General features: G+C 40.8%; 1 protein-coding gene across 1 annotated transcript in view; it reads left to right on the forward strand.

Moving 5' to 3' along the window:
* The first annotated feature begins 459 nt into the window (after positions 1 to 459).
* Positions 460 to 19,541, forward strand: part of KIAA0586 (KIAA0586 ortholog) — a 311,131-nt gene continuing 292,049 nt past the window's right edge. Inside the window, exons 1-2 of the mRNA XM_030214301.1 lie at positions 460 to 530; positions 4,410 to 4,489. Coding sequence (XP_030070161.1) covers positions 4,466 to 4,489 — 24 coding nt within the window. The 5' untranslated portion in view covers positions 460 to 530; positions 4,410 to 4,465. The remainder of the gene's footprint in view (positions 531 to 4,409; positions 4,490 to 19,541) is intronic.

Consider the following 19,541-nt stretch of genomic DNA (forward strand, 5'->3'; position numbering starts at 1 on the left):
TTTTCACTTATATACACTGTCAGCTAGCACATTTGCTTATTTCGATCTGAGGAAGAAGGGCAACCTTCGAAAGCTAATCAAGAAATGTATTAAGTTATGTCCAATAAAAAAGGTATCATCTTATTTTCTTTTCCATGTTTTATTTTGTTTGATTTCTATTGATAACCTTAACAGTGGACTAACACGCCTACCACACGCCCCTTGAAGAAGAAAGTATCAAAGAGGTTAGCCTACTTAATCAACAATAAGAAGGGTTGGTGTGTGACGTCAGCGCGCATTTCACGTTGAGTTCACGCTTTAGTGACCCGACGCTGGCCAGCCCAGTGGACGTTCGGTTGGTGGTTGTTGTATTTGCGACTCCAGTCTCCAATCCTGAAGTTGCAGTAGCCGTTGCCGGGGGACTAGGGAGGAGGAGGAGAGAGAGTAGAAGAGGTAACGTAAGTCACAATAGCAGTAGCAGGCTGGCAGCATTAAGGGAGCTCCCGAGGTCGGTTCAACCAACCAACATGTTTTTGGCTTTGACTGGAACGGTAAAGGCGGTAGATAGTCGCATTCGTTATGTTTTGCCTTAGGAGGGATAGTTGTTACAGTTATTTCTCTGAGAACAGCTCTTCTGTAACTCTGTTGTATTGCATTTCTTCCTTGTCCTCCTGCACCCGTTCGGTTATCCACTTCGTTTTGCGGCTTGCAGTAGTCGCTCTTTCTACTGCCCTGCGAATAAGATGTGCAAAACTGGTCCTGGTCCTAAAACACCACTTTAATCTGTGATTTTTATTAGTATCCACTAAAGCAATACTAAATGTGCAAAAACACTCACTAGAAATTCACTCTATGTGGGGATTTTGAAGCACCTATATAAAACAATTGGAAGTTTTTGTTGCCGATGATGAAAGAGTAAAAGATCCTTTAGATATTTGCAGCTCTGTGAATATGCTTAGATTTTGAGCTCTTTCAGGCTTTTCCCATCCTTTGGTATACATGTTGGTTATTTTTGTTAGAGTGGATTTCTAGTGAGTGATTTTTATTACTTGCACGTTATATTCTACTTTTTACAATAATTGATCATTAGAGCGGTACCTATAACAAAACATATTATGTATATCTATATAAAATAACCCGATAAATGCACAGTTACTGTAGTGCATCACAATAAAACAAATCTGAACCTTGCTTGTACATAACATTGTAAAAAGCAACCAACATAATACTACTAGAAACTTATAAATCACTAGCTTGGCAAGCTAAATTATTACAGTTTATATGACACTACATACCAGATTTTGAATCAGTGCAGATTACAATATGTAAAAAGCTAGGCCAACCCTAGGAAAGAACATTATCCAGAACATACATTAAATTAAAAACCCCTAAAAAAATAAAATATCCCATTTACCAAAATTTAAGTATCTTCAGATAAGTACAAGGAAAAGAGATGGGTCTTCAACTCCACGTAACCTTACCTGAAGTCAATCTCAGTACAAAAGGAAGAGAGTTCCAACACCAAGCAAAGCTATAAGCAAATCCTGCTGCATGGATGATTTGTACTTTACTTTTTTAAGAGTAGGGAAATGTAACAGACCATTATCCTTTGACCTAAGAGGATGATTTGTTGTTCCTAACGTTTACGAACTAACCAAATATTCAGGGGCAGAATGATTATTCTGTGTACTAAAGTACATAATTTGAATTGGCAGCCGGCCTCCATTGGGAGCTAATGCAGGCTCCTCAACAGAAGAAAATAAAAGCTTGCTTTAACAAATATTTACTATGAGCAAATATGAAATTGTTAAAGTCGATTTTATAATATAATCCCCTGCCAAAAAAATGACTCGCATGTTTAACAATCATAGATTATTTTGCATTGAATATATGGAAAAAAATCTCCTTATGAAGGGCTAGATGTACTAAAGTGCACTTCTGTCTTAATATGTACTAATAGCATTAATGTGTGTTATTAGTAATTAGGTCCCATTGCATAAAATGGAACCTGCCTTACATAACTGGTGTTAATAAATATTACTGTGTGATAGGATGATAATGCTGTTTAGTAAATCTAGCCCAAACCTTGTTAGTTAGGTACCCTGCCCATACCTCTGTGATTGAGGAGGAAGTAGCACACTCCCTCCTCTTCCAGTGCTGCTTTCAAAATGGCAGCGCCCTGCCCAGTGTATCCTGGGATGTACTGGGTGGGCCTTCCCTATCATATAAGGGAAAAATTCCCTTGTCTCGGGGGGAGTGTTGGAGGGACTGGAGATCTGCTGGACCGCCAGCCCCCATGTCACTGGTAGGGGCTTGGGGGGCACTAGGCCACCAGGGCTGAGTGATGGCGGGGGTCTGGGGTTCCAGTGGACCTCTTTCTCCTGCATTTGACAGGTCCGGGTTTTTGATAGCCCAGACCTCGTGAGGATTGTGCCCGAGTGCATCTCAGTCACAATCCTCCAGCACTTTCCCCCTATGATCAGAGCTAATAGCATGCCTAAATTTGCATACTATTAGCTCTGATCATGGGTGCATTATTGCCCCGCGCTGTTCTGGCACTAATTTTAGTGTTCTGTTTGGAACAGTGCGGGGCTTCTGATCTTTGGGGCACAAATGTGGGCTCACAAATGCACACCCCTAATAGCAGGAACAGATTTACAAGTTATTGATGTATCCATTATTATGACATATTTGGTTATTGTACTGTCTGCTGTAAACTGCTTTGTGTTAAACTTTGCTTTAAGAAAGGTGGTATGTAAGTGTAAGATAACAGTCAAGGAAGTGATTTGATTTAACTGTTGATCCTTACTAATTATGAGATTTGTTCTAGCTGTTGATGACTTTTATGTACCTTTAGTATATATAATCATGTATAAGTCAAGAAATGTTGACTCCAAAATGCTTTAAAAAAACCCCCAGGGTTGTCTTATGTATAGGTCATTCTCCATATCAACTCATAAAGTTTATCCCCCCACCCCAGTCAGTAGCAAGATCCAACTTCCCTCCCTCTGCCAGACTACAGTTTGGCATCTGAAACCCCTGCCCTTTTGTATCTTCATACTTGTGTTCTAAAGAGCAATAGCAATGCAGTGATACACCTAGGTCGCCTGCTGACCCGTGCCACCAATGTGGAAACAGCAAGTTAAGTTAGAGGGGGGTGGGATGAGTCAGAGGGAGAGCTTCAGAGCCTGTCGTAGGCTGCCTAGTTGGCAGCACAGTGATGCAAGTTAGAAGGTAGATTGAGGGGGGGGGGGGATTGAGATGCTGAACTGGGGGTGGCAGAGGGAGGGGAGGAAGAGATGCTGTACTGCATATGGGAGGGGGGAGAGAGAGTGGTACTGGATAATAGGAGGAAAGGATGGAGGAGAAGCAATGTTAGACCTGGATGTAGCGGGATGGGGAGAGCAATATTAGACTGAGGTGGGGTGAGCATAAAAATAAAATTTACAACATAATATATGGTAAATTTGTCATTATGGATATATTTTGTTTAGGTTCTTTGTTCAAACTTCAAGTAAATATATTTATAGTCTTAGTTTTGTACATAAAGAAATATTATCTATTTTTGTAATTAAATTTCTCTTAGGTGTACTATACATAGTAGGAGCAAAGAGTTGGACAGTAGAAAATTTGGAGTTGGAGTCGAATGTTTGGTGTTCTGACTCCACAGTTCTGGTTGTAGTGCTGTATAAATGTTTTATTTAGTAGTAGCAATAGTAGTAACATAAGTTTTCTGTAATGCTAGCGAAATGTATGACTTTGGGGTTCATTTTCAAAGACTTACAAAGTTTCATAGGGTACTGTAGGGCTCATTTTCAAAGCACTTAGACTTTCAAAGTTACATAGAGGCGTATTTTCAAAGCACTTAAACTAAGTCTAAGCTATTTGAAAATGAGCCCCATAGAGGCGTATTTTCAAAGCACTTAGCCTTCCAAAGTTCCATAGGTTTCTGTGGAACTTTGGAAGGCTTAAGTGCTTTGAAAGTATGCCTCGTAACCTATGAAATTTTGTAAGTCAAAATGCTTTGAAAATACACCTCCACGTGTTTTAGTCAATAGGATTGGAAGTGATTGCAGAAAGTCAACGTTTTTCCCCCTGCATCCATACCATACAACCCTCTGCTGCTATATCTGTATTATTGCATTAAAATGTTCAACATGAGCATACAAGTATAATGAAAATATGTTGCAATCTCAACAGTAATACAAGCTATTTCCATGGAAGAGAATCATAAAACTATATACCTTGTTCAAATCTGAAAGTTAAAACGGCCATAAAAATATCAAAATCTCAAATAATAAATAAAACAGTCTGATAGCTTGGCTTTTGCTAGACATGGGTATGCTTTAATAGAAACATTCCTCTCTTTATACGGAGTGCTGTGTTCACTGAATATGGTATTATAGTAATTATCTTTTCTTTGTTTGTAGATATTTTAAATGTTTGCAAAAGAGATTTCGAACAATTCTCTTTCTCGGAGCACAGTATGGATATGACATTATCACAGAAGGTAAAATTACGGTTGGGCAGCTCAGACCTCATTGTCTTCTTTTTTTTAAACGTTGTTCATTAGGGTTATGTGACAAACGTAATAAAATGTCAATTAGCCAGCTGCATTAACACATGAAAAGTATAACCACCAGATACTGCACAATATTTTAATAAATCCATATCACAAATAATCAGTTCTCTCCCTAGATCTATTCAGAATGTTGCCTTTTTAAGTAGTTCATTTTGAAATTCTGCAAGTAATTTCCCTGTAATTGTCTTGAGAACTGTGAATTGGCTGAGCTATAACTACTGTACCTTGGTTGTGGTATGACACTGATTATCAGACACGCTGTATTTTCCACTTATATACCAAAGTACTGTGACTGGCCTGCATGGTTACTGTAGAGATCACAGAGGACTGGAGAGCTGTCAGAGAATTAGCTTTGAAATGTAGGTTCACAAGGGAAAGGGGTACCCAGAACCTCCAATCCAATATCAGCTTTGTCCCTCCAGAATGGTTGGAAATGGTCACAAGTCCACGTATATGAAAAAAGGTCCCCCGACCTGCCTGACACCTCCAGCAAACATCAGTGGCAGTTGCTGGAAACATCGCTTTCAATCTGGTATATAATACCACTGTGTAACTATTTTGTTTTTCATTTTCTTTGATCAATACACATAAAGGAGCTTTTTAACTTAATGAAACACCCTTTACCAAATGCTCATATTAAATTCTTCACCAAATCTCTTTGATAATATAACATAAATTTGTACTTCTGAAACCTTCTCCCAGTGAAAAATGTATCTAAAATCGATATAGGGCCCTTTAATTTACCCAAAGCTATTCACAAATTTTCAAGATGTGCTCTATCTTCAGGGTCTACTCGCAACCAATTTTGAGAAGTAAAGTGCTTGACCTATAAATATAAGAAAACAGGAAGGCTATCGTCTAAATGATTTCTCCTCTCTCCCCTGCTCTCTTCTCCATGTCCAGCGATTCTCCCCTCCCATCCAATCCATGTCCAGTGACTCTCGTCTAAGCGATTTCTCCTCTCCCATCCCATCCATGTCTAGTGGCTCGCCCCACCCGCCCCCCTTTTAAGCACCCAAGGTAGAGTTCAACCCCAGCCCTCACTTGCCCGCCCTTGTCACCCACAACAGGCCTCTTTTCCTTCCTACCACCCTGCCTTTAAAACTTTCCTTTTACCTCAGGTTGCAGCGGCAGGCTCGGCTTGCGTCGCCTCCAGCCTTCCCTCAGGTCACAACGGCAGCAGGCTCGGCTCGCGTCACCTCCAGCCTTCCCTTTCCTTCGCCTCCAGCCTTCCCTTTCCTTCCCTCAGGTTGCAGCGGCGGCAGGCTCAGCTCATGTCGACTCCAGCCTTCCCTTTCCTTCCCTCTGTGTCCCGCCCTCCTCTCGCGACATTTCATCTTTCTGCGAAGGCGGGACACTGAGAGGGAATGGAACGCTGGCGGCGAGCTGACGTAAGCTCATTTGCATGCTACTACGAACCCAGCCAGCCAGCCAGCCATCCAGGGAGGCAGATTGACTTATTATTATATAGAGATAATTCCTTCAAGTAATACATTTCTCTTAAATCTGCATATAAATAAATTTCCCCCATATCCAGCAGCTGTCGAAAGTGTACCAATCTCTCACAGTCCCATCTCAAAAAAATTTCACTTCCCCTCCCTACCTCAAACACTGGTTCATAATGTAATGGGGCCAACGTACAGACTCTCTATCCTCCCATAACACCTACAAATCTTTATCCAGAACCGCAGTAAATGCCTTATAAAAGGGTTAGTAATTCGAGTATATAGAAGCTACATTCCAGTAGTAATCCAAAGCAGATATGTCAAAGGAAAATCCAGAAAATGGGCCTGTTCCAAAGATGCTACTAGGGGCTAATTTCGCACTAAGACAGTCGTCTCAGGATCTGCACCCCTAAATTACAAATCCCCTCTTACACCCATTTGAAGGGAAAGGATTGTAGTAATAGCTCTTCTTCTTCCCCTTCAGTAGTTACACCCAATAATTTAAATGTGTCAAAATTCACTTAAAAAACAGCAACATGGCCATAATCTTGCAATTCCCGTAAAATTATAGGCAGCGTAAGCTGTGGGGAGGTAATATAGAAAAGAGCATTGTTTTCAACAAGCATAATCTTATGGTGACAGCCCCCTAGCTAATACTCCCTAACATCCCCATTATCTTTAATCCTTTTGTTACGGTAAATCAGTGCCCAAGTTGGAGGGGGAGAATTTCCTCAGCAAGCGAGATGCTGTTCTGCTATTTCTGGCTATGACGATTTATTGTATAACAAATTCTTACCAATCCTATATTACAAAATTCTGAGATAATATAATGACAATGCAAATTTATTATTATTACTGTTATCAATAGAAATCAAACAAAATAAAACATGGAAAAGAACATAAGATGATACCTTTTTTATTGGATATAACTTAATACATTTCTTGATTAGCTTTCGAAGGTTGCCCTTCTTCGTCAGATCGGAAATAAGCAATGTGCTAGCTGACAGTGTATATAAGTGAAAACAGTCAAGCATTACTATGACAGTCTGACAGGGTGGGAGGATGGGGATGGGTAGGAGGAATGCTTGGGGACATCAAAGCATATCATTGATATTCTAACAGGATGGGTGTGGATAGGTGAGGGGTGGGGTGATCAACAGAGAAATACAGCTTTATGGTTTATAATGGGCTAGGAACCCCAGATCCTTGTTAAGTCCTTTCTGTTGGGTGTTAACATATTCAATCATTCTGACTTCAAAGGTCTTACGTTCTTGTATGGTTTTAAAGTTACCTTTCAGGATTCTCACTGTGAAGTCACTGGTACAGTGTCCTGGCCCTGTAAAATGCTGACCAACAGGAGTGGGAGCCCTACTGGCACCAGTATTGTTCATGTGATGTCTATGTAAATTGAATCTTGTCTTAAGCATCTGGTCTGTTTCTCCAATATAGCTTCCTTCGTTACATTTTTTACACTGAATGATATATACCACATTGGAAGATGAGCAAGTGAAAGATTCCTTTATGTTGAATATCTTTCCTTTGTGGATGACTGTGGGGTCCTGTGAAATGTTTTGGCATAGTTTGCAACTGGATAAATTACAGGGAAGTGTGCCCTTCTGTTCCTTTTCAGTCTGTGATGGAAGTTTACTTCTGATTAGCTTGTGTTTTAAGTTGGGTGGCTGTCGGAAGGCCAGTACTGGTGGGGATGGGAATATCTTTTTCAGTAATTTATCCTCCTGAAGTATAGGTTGTAGATCTCTTATGATTTTCCTCAGTTTTTCCAGCTCTGGATTGTATGTCACTACAAGGGGGATTCTGTCTGTGGCTTTTTTTTCTCCTTGTACTATAGCAGATTCTCCCTGGGTGTTTTGAGGGAGGAGGCAATATTCTTGGAGATTATTTTGGGGTTGTAGCCTTTCTGTTTGAAGGATGCAGTCAGGCTTTTAAGGTGTCTGTCTCTGTCCCCTGGGTCAGAGCAGATACGGTGGTATCTTGTGGCTTGGCTGTAAATGATGGATCTTTTTGTATGTGAAGGATGGAAGCTGGAGTTGAGGAGGTAGCTGCATCTGTCTGTGGGTTTCTTGTATATAGATGTTTGTATACAGCTATCACTGATTGAGACCGTGGTGTCCAAAAAATTGACTTTTTCTGGGGAGTAGTCAATTTTGAATCTGATTGTAGGATGGTATGTATTGAAGGAAGAATAAAATTGTTTCAGAGTTTCTTCACCCTCCGTCCAAATCATAAAAATGTCATCGATGTACCGGTAGTATTTTAGAGGTTTGGTCTGGTGTGTATTCAGAAATGTCTCTTCCAGCTCAGCCATAAAAAGGTTGGCATATTGGGGTGCTGTCCTGGTGCCCATCGCAGTGCCCATTATCTGTAGATAGACATCATTGTTAAAGCGGAAGTAGTTGTGAGTTAAAATGAATTTGATTAATTTTGTAATAGTTTCTGGTGAGTATTGATGGTTTAGTGTGGATTTTTTTAGGAGTCTTCCACATGCAGCTATGCCATCCGCATGTGGAATGTTGCTGTATTGTGATTCTACATCCATCGTGACCAGAAGGGTGTTAGGTGGTAGTTGCTTGATATTTTTCAATTTATTCAGAAAGTCTGTGGTGTCTTGTATGAAGCTGTTACTTTTGTGTATGAGAGGTTTCAGAATTCCCTCTATGAATCCAGATATTTCTTCTGTGAGTGTGCCAATACCTGATATGATTGGTCTGCCAGGGTTTCCCGGTTTGTGGATCTTGGGTAGCATGTAGAATGTGCCCACAGAAGGCTGGTTTGGTACGAGTTTCTTCAGGTGAGGTTGCGCTTGTGTAGGAAATGTTTTGATAAGGTCTTTCAGCTGTTTTGTGTAATCCTGTGTGGGGTCCTCAGTTAGTTTCCTGTAGTATTTATAAATACTGTATTTATAAGTTATGTCCAATAAAAAAGGTATCATCTTATTTTCTTTTCCATGTTTTATTTTGTTTGATTTCTATTGATAACAGTAATAATAATAAATTTGCATTGTCGTCATATTATCTCAGAATTTTTTAATATAGGATTGGTAAGAATAAGATTTCTATTGATAACCTTAAGAGTGGACTAACACGGCTACCACACTCCTCTACTTATTATTACTGCAAATAAACACAAATGATTATATATTATAAAATTATCTCTTACATAAAAGAATACATACATTCTTATTCAGTTCCCCTTCCAGTGTGTCTCATAGGAAATCAGTTACAAAATGTTCCATTGGAAACTTTTTCTGTCTCTGTCTCTACAGTCCCATCCCTCTCTCTGTTTGCTTCTGTTTGATAAGAAACCTGCACACAATCTTAGCTTACTCTGAATTTAAAATTGCTCAAACAGGAAAAGAGAGAAAAAGATTAGGTTTGGAAAAAAAAAAAAGGTTCTGCTGGCCCCTTGGCTTATGCTCCCTCAAGCCAAGGAATGCTAGGTTCTGCCTTCCTCCTATTCAATATGGAAAACTAGGGAACAGCCCACTCTGCTGTCTATTCATAGAGCAGCAAAAGAAAGCAGAGGCATTCCAGAAAAGGAGAAGATTCAAGTGTAAGCACAAGTTGGTTTATTGGGAATTGAGCCTACTCTGCCAATTTATTTATTTTTTTTCTTACATTTGTACCCCGCGCTTTCCCACTCTTGGCAGGCTCAGTGCAGCTTACATGGGGCAATGGAGGGTTAAGTGACTTGCCCAGAGTCGCAAGGAGCTGCCTGTGCCTGAAGTGGGAATCGAACTCAGTTCCCCAGGACCAAAGTCCACCACCCTAACCACTAGGCCACTCCTCCGCTCTGCATACAAGCCTTTGTCGGGATCTGCAAGCATTCATAAAACAAAAATGAATACACAAAAATGAAAAGTCATAAAATAATTTAAAAAATATAATAAGGTAAAAATAGACATCAAATCATCACCAATACATTACCAAAACTGGCACACAGATGACAGAAATTATATCCATATCCTAAAGAAAGATATAACATAAGTATATGTATTAAAATACAGTGCAGTCCGCTTAAGTGCAAGGGTCTGTGACCAAAGAAATACGTGCACTTAACCTTTGTGACCCAAAGAAGCTTGACATCTGGTAAACATATGTACAGTACTGTTTATTATACGTACAGTATACAGTCTCCGTTAACTGACGTTAGGCTTACTTGAAGTCTCAATGCGTGGATGAGACGATGGTGCAGGGAGGAGGGTTTTAGATTTGTTAGGAACTGGGCAACATTCTGGGGAAGGGGGAGCCTGTTCCGAAAGGATGGGCTTCACCTTAACCAGGAGATGAGCTTCACCTTAACCAGGATGGGACCAGGCTGCTGGCATCGGCAATTAAAAAGGAGATAGAGCAGCTTTTAAACTAGAAACGGGGAGAAGGCCGACAGTAGCTCAAAAGCGCATGGTTCGGGATAAGGTATCTTCCAAAGATATCGCCAAAACAGGGAAGATAGGGTATCCTGATAATGAGGTTGCAAAAGAGACCGTTGTAGATCAGGTGTCCTTAAATAAAAATCAGATAAAAGATTGCAAATTAATACTGTCAAGTGCTAAGCATGATGTAAATAGGAACAACAAACATACTTTTAAATGTGTATATGCGAGTGCCAGGAGCCTAAGAAATAAGATGGGAGAGTTAGAATATATTGCACTAAATGGAAAATTAGATACAATAGTCATCTCTGAGACCTGGTGGAAGGAGGATAACCAGTGGGACACTGTCATACCGGGGTACAAATTATATCGTAGTGATAGGGTGGATCGAATTGGTGGAGGGGTAGCATTGTATATTAACGAGAGCCTTGAATCAAACAGATTGAAAATTCTGAAGGAAACAAAACACTTTTTGGAATCACTGTGGATTGAAATTCCATGGGTAAAGAGGACAAGGATAGTGATAGGAGTGTACTACCGTCTGCCTGGCCAGGATAAACAGACGGATGCAGAAATGTTAAAGGAAATTAGGGATGCAAACAAACTGGGCAACACAATAATAATGGGTGATTTCAATTACCTTGATATTGACTGGGTAAATGTAACATTGGGGTACGCTAGGGAGGTAAAATTCCTTGATGAAATCAAGGACAGCTTTATGGAGCAGCTGGTACAGGAGCCAACGAGAGAAGGAAAAATTCTGGAACTAGTCTTTAGTGGAGCGCATGATCTGATGCGGGAGGTAATGGTGCTGGGGCCACTTGATAACAGTGGTCATAATATGATTAGATTTGATATTAGCATTGAAGTAAGTATACATAGGAAATCAAATATGTTAGTGTTTAAGTTTAAAAAAAAAAAGGAGTCTGATAAAATAAGAAGAACGGTGAAAAAATATATTCTGCGTAATAAAAAAGGAGGACAGAAGACCAAACGACAGCCGGCGTGCTTAAAAAGTGAGGTGAAGTAAGCTATTAGAGCTAAAAGAAAATCCTTCAGAAAATGGAACAAGGAACCGACTGAAAACAATAAGAAACAGCTTAAGGAATGTCAAGTCAAATGCAAAGCACTGATAAGGAAGGCTAAGAGGGACTTTTAAAAAAAGATTGCGTTGGAGGCAAAAACACATAGTAAAAATGTTTTTTTAGGTATATAAAAATTAGGAAGCCGGCAAAAGAATCGGTTGGACCGCTAGATGACCGAGAAGTAAAAGGAGTGATCAAGGAAGACAAAGCCGTAGTGGAGAGATTAAATGAATTCTTTGCTTCGGTCTTCACCAAGGAAGATTTGGGTGGGATACTGGTGCCGGAAATGGTATTCGAAGCTGACGAGTCAGAGAAACTTAATGAATTCTCTGTAAACCTGGAGCATGTAATGGGGCAGTTCTACAAACTGAAGAGTAGCAGATCTCCTGGACCGGATGGTATTCATGCCACAGTACTGATAGAACTGAAAAATGAGCTTGCGGAGCTATTGTTAGTAATATGTAATTTATCCTTAAAATCGAGCATGGTACCGGAAGTACGGAGGGTGGCCAGTGTAACACCGATTAAAAAAAAAAAAAAAAAAAGGTTCCAGAAGAGATCCGGGAAATTATAGACCGGTGAGTCTGACGTTGGTGCCAGGCAAAATGGTAGAGGCTATTATTAAGAACAAAATTACAGAGCATATTCAAAAGCATGGATTAATGAGTCAAAGTCAACATGGATTTAGTGAAAGGAAATCTTGCCTCACCAATCTACTACATTTCTTTGAAGGGGTGAACAAACATGTGGATAAAGGTGAGCCGGTTGATATTGTGTATCTGGATTTCCAGATGGCATTTGACAAAGTACCTCATGAAAGACTCCAGAGGAAATTAGAGACTCATGGGATAGGACAGGGGTAGGCAACTCCGGACCTCGAGAGCCGCAGGCAGGTCAGGTTTTCAGGATATCCACAATGAATATGCAGGAGATAGATTTGCAAGTACTGCCTCTATGGTATGCAAATCTATCTCCTGCATATTCATTGTGGATATCCTGAAAACCTGACCTGCCTGCGGCTCTCGAGGACCGGAGTTGCCTACCCCTGGGATAGGAGGTAGTGTTCTATTGTGGATTAAAAACTGGTTAAAAGATAGAAAACAGAGAGTAGGGTTAAATGGTCAGTATTCTCAGTGGAGAAGGGTAGTTAGTGGGGTTCCCCAGGGGTCTGTGCTGGGACTGCTGCTTTTCAACATATTTATAAATGACCTAGTGTCATGTTCCCTGCTTACACATGGTATGGGCATCTGAGGATTTGGCAGCCATCTTGGATTTGGGCATCTTCAGGATAGGGTGGCCATCTTAGAGGTGGGCGCCTTAGAATGGGTCGGCCATCTTGGAGCTGGGCAGCCTCAGGAAGGAAGCCCATATTTGGGCTTGAGGGCGTCTCCGGTGGGGGCAGCCATCTTGAAGACAGCTGTGCATGTTTGGGCTTTCCTGTCCTATTGAAAGCCCTGCCTCCAGTTTTTCCACGCTTCGCCTTCTATTCAGTTTCCTGGGTAGTTGCAGTGCTTCTAGTTTTGCTACTGTTTGCTGCCTGGTATTGACCCCGGTCTGATTCTGGACTTGCTACTGTTTGCTACCTGGTATTGATCTTTGCCTGTTCCTGGATCGGCTACTGCTTGCTGCCTGGCACGGACCACTGTTTGCTCCTGGTCCTGCTTTTGCCCATTGCTTGGCCGTGCCCTGTGGACTTTGTTCTGGACTCAGTTCTCTCTGCTGTTTGCTTCCCGCACCTGGGGGCTCAACCCCTGGGGAACGGAGGGGTACACAGGGGGAACTCGGGGTTGACCGACAGCCCGGTGAGGAATCCTCCATCGGGCACAAGGGCTCACATCTCCACTGGGCGAGCCTGACACCTAGAGTTGGGAGAAACTAGTGAGGTAATTAAATTTGCTGATGACACAAAGTTATTCAAAGTTGTTAAATTGCAAGAGGATTGTGAAAAATTATAAAAGGACCTTACGAGACTGGGAGACTGGGCGTCTAAATGGCAGATGACGTTTAATGTGAGCAAGTGCAGAGTGATGCAAGTGGGAAAGAGGAACCCGAATAATAGCTACATCATGCAAGGTTCCACGTTAGGAGTCACAGACCAAGAAAGGGATCTAGGTGTCGTCGTCGATGATACTTTGAAACCTTGTGCTCAGTGTGCTGCTGCGGCTAAGAAAACAAATAGAATGTTGGTTATTATTAGGAAAGGAATAGAAAACAAAAATGAGGATGTTATAATGCCTTTGTATCGCTCCATGGTGCGACCACACCTCGAATATTGTGTTCAGTTCTGGTCGCCGCATCTCAAAAAAGATACTATGGAATTAGAAAAGGTGCAGAGAAGGGCGACAAAAATGATAAAGATGATGGGATGACTTACCTATGAGGAAAAGCTAAAGCAAAGCGGCTAGGGCTCTTCAGCTTGGAGAAAAGTTGGCTGAGGGGAGATATGATAGAGGTCTATAAAATAATGAGTGGAGTTGTACGGGTATTTGTTTGTTTTTGTTACATTTTTACCCCGCGCTTTCCCACTCATGGCAGGCTCAATGCGGCTTACATGGTGCAATGGAGGGTTAAGTGACTTGCCCAGAGTCACAAGGAGCTGCCTGTGCCTGAAGTGGGAATCGAACTCAGTTCCTGAGTTCCCCAGGACCAAAGTCCAGATGTGAAGCGTCTGTTTACTCTTTCCAAAGATACTAGGACTAGGGAGCATGCGATGAAGCTACAATGTAGTAAATTTAAAACGAATCGGAGAAAAGTTTTCTTCACTCAACGTGTAATTAAACTCCGGAATTTGTTGCCGGAAATGTGATAAAGTTGGTTAACTTAGCGGAGTTTAAAAAAGGTTTGGATGGCTTCCTAAAGGAAAAGTCCATAGACTGTTATTAAATGCTCGACCTCTCTCTAGTCCAGCAATATAGCTGTCCCCCCTCAGAATCCTTCCTCTAACCACCGATACAGCACTCAGAATTATGGAGTCTCAATACCCTGTGGTAACACTCCCGAACAACTGAGAGTGAGTAAATAAACTGTATCCTCTTAAAAAAAAAAAAAACCAACCTCAGATAAGAGAGACCTCATGCGTGTGCTGGTATGCCGCTGTATTGACTCCTCACATTAGAAGCAATTAGCTGACAGGAGTCAAATCAAACCAAAGAAGCACCCCACCTCAGAGCTATTCCCCCACCCCCCACCCTGCTCATTAGTACAACGCAGGACCCGGTGCCACTATATGTCTCAATAATTCAAGGCAACCCGGAAAAGCACAAACACAAGACCATAACACCAAATCCCCTTATTATCCCACAAACTAAGTACTATCACACACCCCACCAAACACGACCTACAAGCAAGCCTAATTGAACAGTTACCAAAATGAATACCGTTAACTTACTCTTGCAATCTATTCCTTATCCCTGATCCACCTAACACTAACCATCCTACTCCTAGAAAATAACATCATACCCATACTACATAATCATCACAGATTGATCAGAAACTCCACTCCTCATCAAACTGACAACAACCAACACAAAGGAAGAATACCAACATGCGGATAATATCAACAGAACGGAAAGAAAGGACACAGCAATCACACACTACCAAAGAAATGACAACTAGCAAAAATCCACACAACACCCAACACACAAGCCCCTTACCAAAAAATTCAAGTGGGCTAAATCATCCCCAGATCCGTAGTAAACAAAACTACAACCGTAACAGACTGGATCACGTCAGAAAACCTTGGTCTAATTTTCATCAATGAATCCTGGATCCATGATCAAAAGGACCCATAAAATCCTTGACCTATGCCCTCCAGAATATAAAATCACTCACTGGACCAGGAAGGAAAAGAGAGGTGGAGGCATAACACTAAACCCACTTTACCACCGAAACCACTGCCGAGTCCATAACAACCCAACTTGAAATTACCTCAGCCAGAATTCGTTATAAGTCCCTGCTTGATCAGCTGAACTGTGTCTTGTTTTACAGATCACCAGGTAATTGGAATGAAAGCCAGTCAGAATTCATGGATTTCATTTCAAACCCTTGTGTAGCCAGCTCCAACATACTAGTATTAGGAGATATGAACCTCCACCTAGAAGACCCTGACTCCACCAATGCACAAGAATGCAAAGAATTCCTCCAATTATGGTATCTCAAATGGCCACATATGCAAGCAACCCATATCAAAAGGCACACACTTGACCTCATCTCACATAAACTGTCCACAGGCCAGAACCTAATAATAACCTATATTAAATGGACAAATACCATGGACCGATCATTATAAATTAAACCTATCCCTTCACTGGCGGAAGAAGGGCTCACACCATACACAAGAACACACAACCTACAACACTAGAGGCCAAATAGACTCGAATATATTCTGGCAACAGATGTACAACAACGAATGGACAGCACAAATTGACTCCATTTACTACCTCTCAGACTGGGATAAAAGATGTAAAAGCATACTAGACGAACTAGCACCCTTACGAACAGGAACCTCACGAAGGCATAACTCGATACCATGGTTCAACGACGAACTGAAAAAACTAAAAAAAAAAAAAACAATCCAGGAAACTCGAACGAGCATGGAAAAAAATTAAAGATAAGCTCACACTCAACGCATGGAAACAATTACAAAGAAAATACAAATACGCAATAAGACAGGCCAATAGGTCCTATTATAAAACTAAAATAGGGCCAGATTACAAAGACGCAAAGAAAATATACCAGCTCGTAAACAAATTACTAGACATCACCTTGGTCACCACAACCAATACAGACATCCCATCTGCAAACAAACTTGCTAAATACTTAAATGAAAAAATTGTAAATCTACGCAAAACACTACCCCAGGACAATACTGATATTGAAAACGTCATCAACAGTCTGGACCCAACCATTGGAGAATACCCAGCGGACCGAACCTGGTCAAACTTCGACCACCTCTCCGCCGAAACAATTTCCCAGGCGATTCACAGGGTTCTCTGACACTCACTGCAAATTGGATACCTGCCCCAGTTACCTTATAAAATCCGCCCCTGACCGCTTCATAGCAGACCTCACATCCGACCTAAACTACATGCTCCAACAAGGTCTCTTCCTTAAGGAAAAAGGCAATATCCTACTCACCCCAATATCAAAAGATTCCAAGAAAAAAACAACTGAACTCACTAACTACCGCCCAGTAGCATCTATCCCATCGGTAATCAAACTGATGGAAAGCATGGTAACCAAACAACTTACGGATTACATAAATAAATTCTCTATACTACATGAATCACAATCTGGATTTTGCCCCCTCCACAGCACAGAAACAGTACTAATTATTCTTCTAGCCAAATTCAAGCAGGAAATAGCAACAGTTAAAAGCATACTACTCCTCCAATTCGACATGTCTAGTGCATTCGACATGGTAAACCATAATATACTACTAAGACTCTTAGATTACTTTGGGATTGGTAGAAACATACTCAGTTGGATCAAGGGCTTCCTAACCACCAGAACATACCAGGTGAAATCAAACTCAAATATATCATCACCGTGGAAAGCAGACTACGGAGTACCTCAAGGATCACCATTATCACCGATCCTGTTCAATCTAATGATGACCCCACTAGCCAAATCCTTATCCAACCAAGGCCTCAACCCATTCGTCTGTGGAGATGATGTCACAATATATATTCCCTACAAACATGATCTGACAGAAATCACCAATGAAATCCAACTCAGCTTGAACATCATGAACTCATGGGCAAATGCATTTCAACTAAAGTTCAATACAGAAAAAACACACTGTCTTATCTTCTCATCCCAATACAATATGTACAACCTCACAAACATAAACACCCCGGATTACACCCTCCCTATCTGAGCCTGAAAATCCTCGGCGTTACAATCGACTGAAACCTTACACTCGAGAGCCAAGTGAAATGTACAACCAAGGAAATGGTCCACTCAATGTGGAAACTCAAACGCGTGAAACCATTATTCCCGAGGGAAACATTTTGCAATTTGATACAATCAATAGTACTGAGCCATGCTGACTACTTCAATGGAATCTGTGTGGGATGCAAAGAACAAATCATAAAGAAACTTCAGACCACTCAAAACACGGCAGCCAGGCTCATATTTGGAAAATCACGATTCGAAAGTGCCAAACCTCTCAGAAAAATTGCATTGGCTCCCAATCAAAGAATGTATTGTTTTCAAAATCTGTACCCTGGTTCATAAAATCATCTACGGCGAAGCCCCGGGATACATGATCGACCTCATAGACCGACCAACTAGAAACACAATCGGATCAACACGACCATGCCTAAACCTCCACTACTCAAGTTGCAAAGGACTAAAATACAAATCAACTTATGCATCCAGCTTCTCTTACATAAGCACAGAACTGTGGAACGTACTACCAAAAGTCGTGAAAACAACATACGAGCACTTAAACTTCCGGAAGTTACTAAAAACCAACCTGTTCAAAAAGGCATACCCAACAGACCCCACATAAATGCCTGGACCCTGCAACACAACGAAAGCAAAGCTCGTAATTGGTCACTAACTAACTCTTCCTCGCTATGTTTCGCTAATGTGTCTGTAACACATGATTCTTATTCGACCATAACATCATTTTGTATTTGTTTCTCTACCAGAGACGGCGAATGCCTTCACAATACTATGTAAGCCACATTGAATCTGCAAATAGGTTGGAAAATGTGGGATACAAATGTAACAAATAAATAAATTTGACTTTGGGAAAATCCACTATTTCTGGGATAAGCAGTATAAAATGTTTTGTACTTTTTGGGGATCTTGCCAGGTATTTGTGACCTGGGTTGGCCACTGTTGGAAACAGGATGCTGGGCTTGATGGACCTTTTGGTCTTTCCCAGCATGGCAATACTTATGTACTTATGCCTTATTCTAAAGGTCTAACCTTCAGCAGTCAATCAGACATCCGTTACTACACCTTACCTGCCTGCCCAATAGTAGAAATTGTTCCAAATAAACTCAAAAGAATCACATTTAGATGTCACTTACCTTGTAGAATAAACATATCAAGCTGGTGTCAAGTGGTGCCTCTTTAAACAATGTCTGTCCTAAAATTGGCATAGGCAACTGCAAAAAAGTGCAACGTTCAAACCAAAATCTCATATATATGTCTATTCCTGTTTCCAACATAGAGCCATGTTTTGTGAGATGGGCATCTTCAGGAAAACAGACCAAAATGCTTATAGCTCAACGGGCTGTTTATCCTGCCAGCTCCTGTTTGTCCCCCTCTCTTTTCATGGTGTGTGCACAAGATCTCATCATTTTTGTGTCGGAAGAGCCATTGATCTCTCTGATGCAACTACGTCTCTAGTAATAGAATCACATCCCATTGCAGCCTATGCAGCTCCTGAAGCACACTTTGCCTGCATCATTAAGGCCATTGTCTGTAATCCCTCTCCTATTTGAGTCCATGTATTGGCAGAGAGACTGGTGTGACCCTCTTTAAGCAAAAAAAAAAAAAAAAATCTATATATTTATATATATATATATATAAGAATGTTTTTACAGTAAGAGATGGTTGTTTGATGCAGAATTTACACTCAGAGGTTATACTCTCCAGACTCCTGACGCAATGAGTTTATAACTGGTTTTCCACCTTTCCCTACTAATATCCATTAATATACATTAATGCATTGCAATGACACTATTAAATAATCTCTCTGTAGCTCCATAGCTTCCTTTAGGGCTTTTAATGGTCTGTCTTACCATATAGAAAGAATAAAATTAAAAATTTCTGCAAGATCTGTGGTTAATCTGTCATAACTATGCCATACTTTGTATTGTTATTTGAATATTATTACTACTGTAGTTGCCTATTGCTCATGTTTGATCTCCGCTTTGAGTGAATTCCTTCAAAAAGGTGGTAAATAAATCCTAATAAATAAATGTATTACCTTGTGTTTGCTTTTCAAATTGGCATGTTCATTCTGATCAAAAACTATTATATATTTTTTTAAATCAGGAGCTTTTATATAGTAGTACTTTTGCTTAATTGTGCCCTTCCTC

Source organism: Microcaecilia unicolor, chromosome 9 (genome assembly GCF_901765095.1).
Source record: "Microcaecilia unicolor chromosome 9, aMicUni1.1, whole genome shotgun sequence".
Lineage (NCBI taxonomy): Eukaryota > Metazoa > Chordata > Amphibia > Gymnophiona > Siphonopidae > Microcaecilia > Microcaecilia unicolor.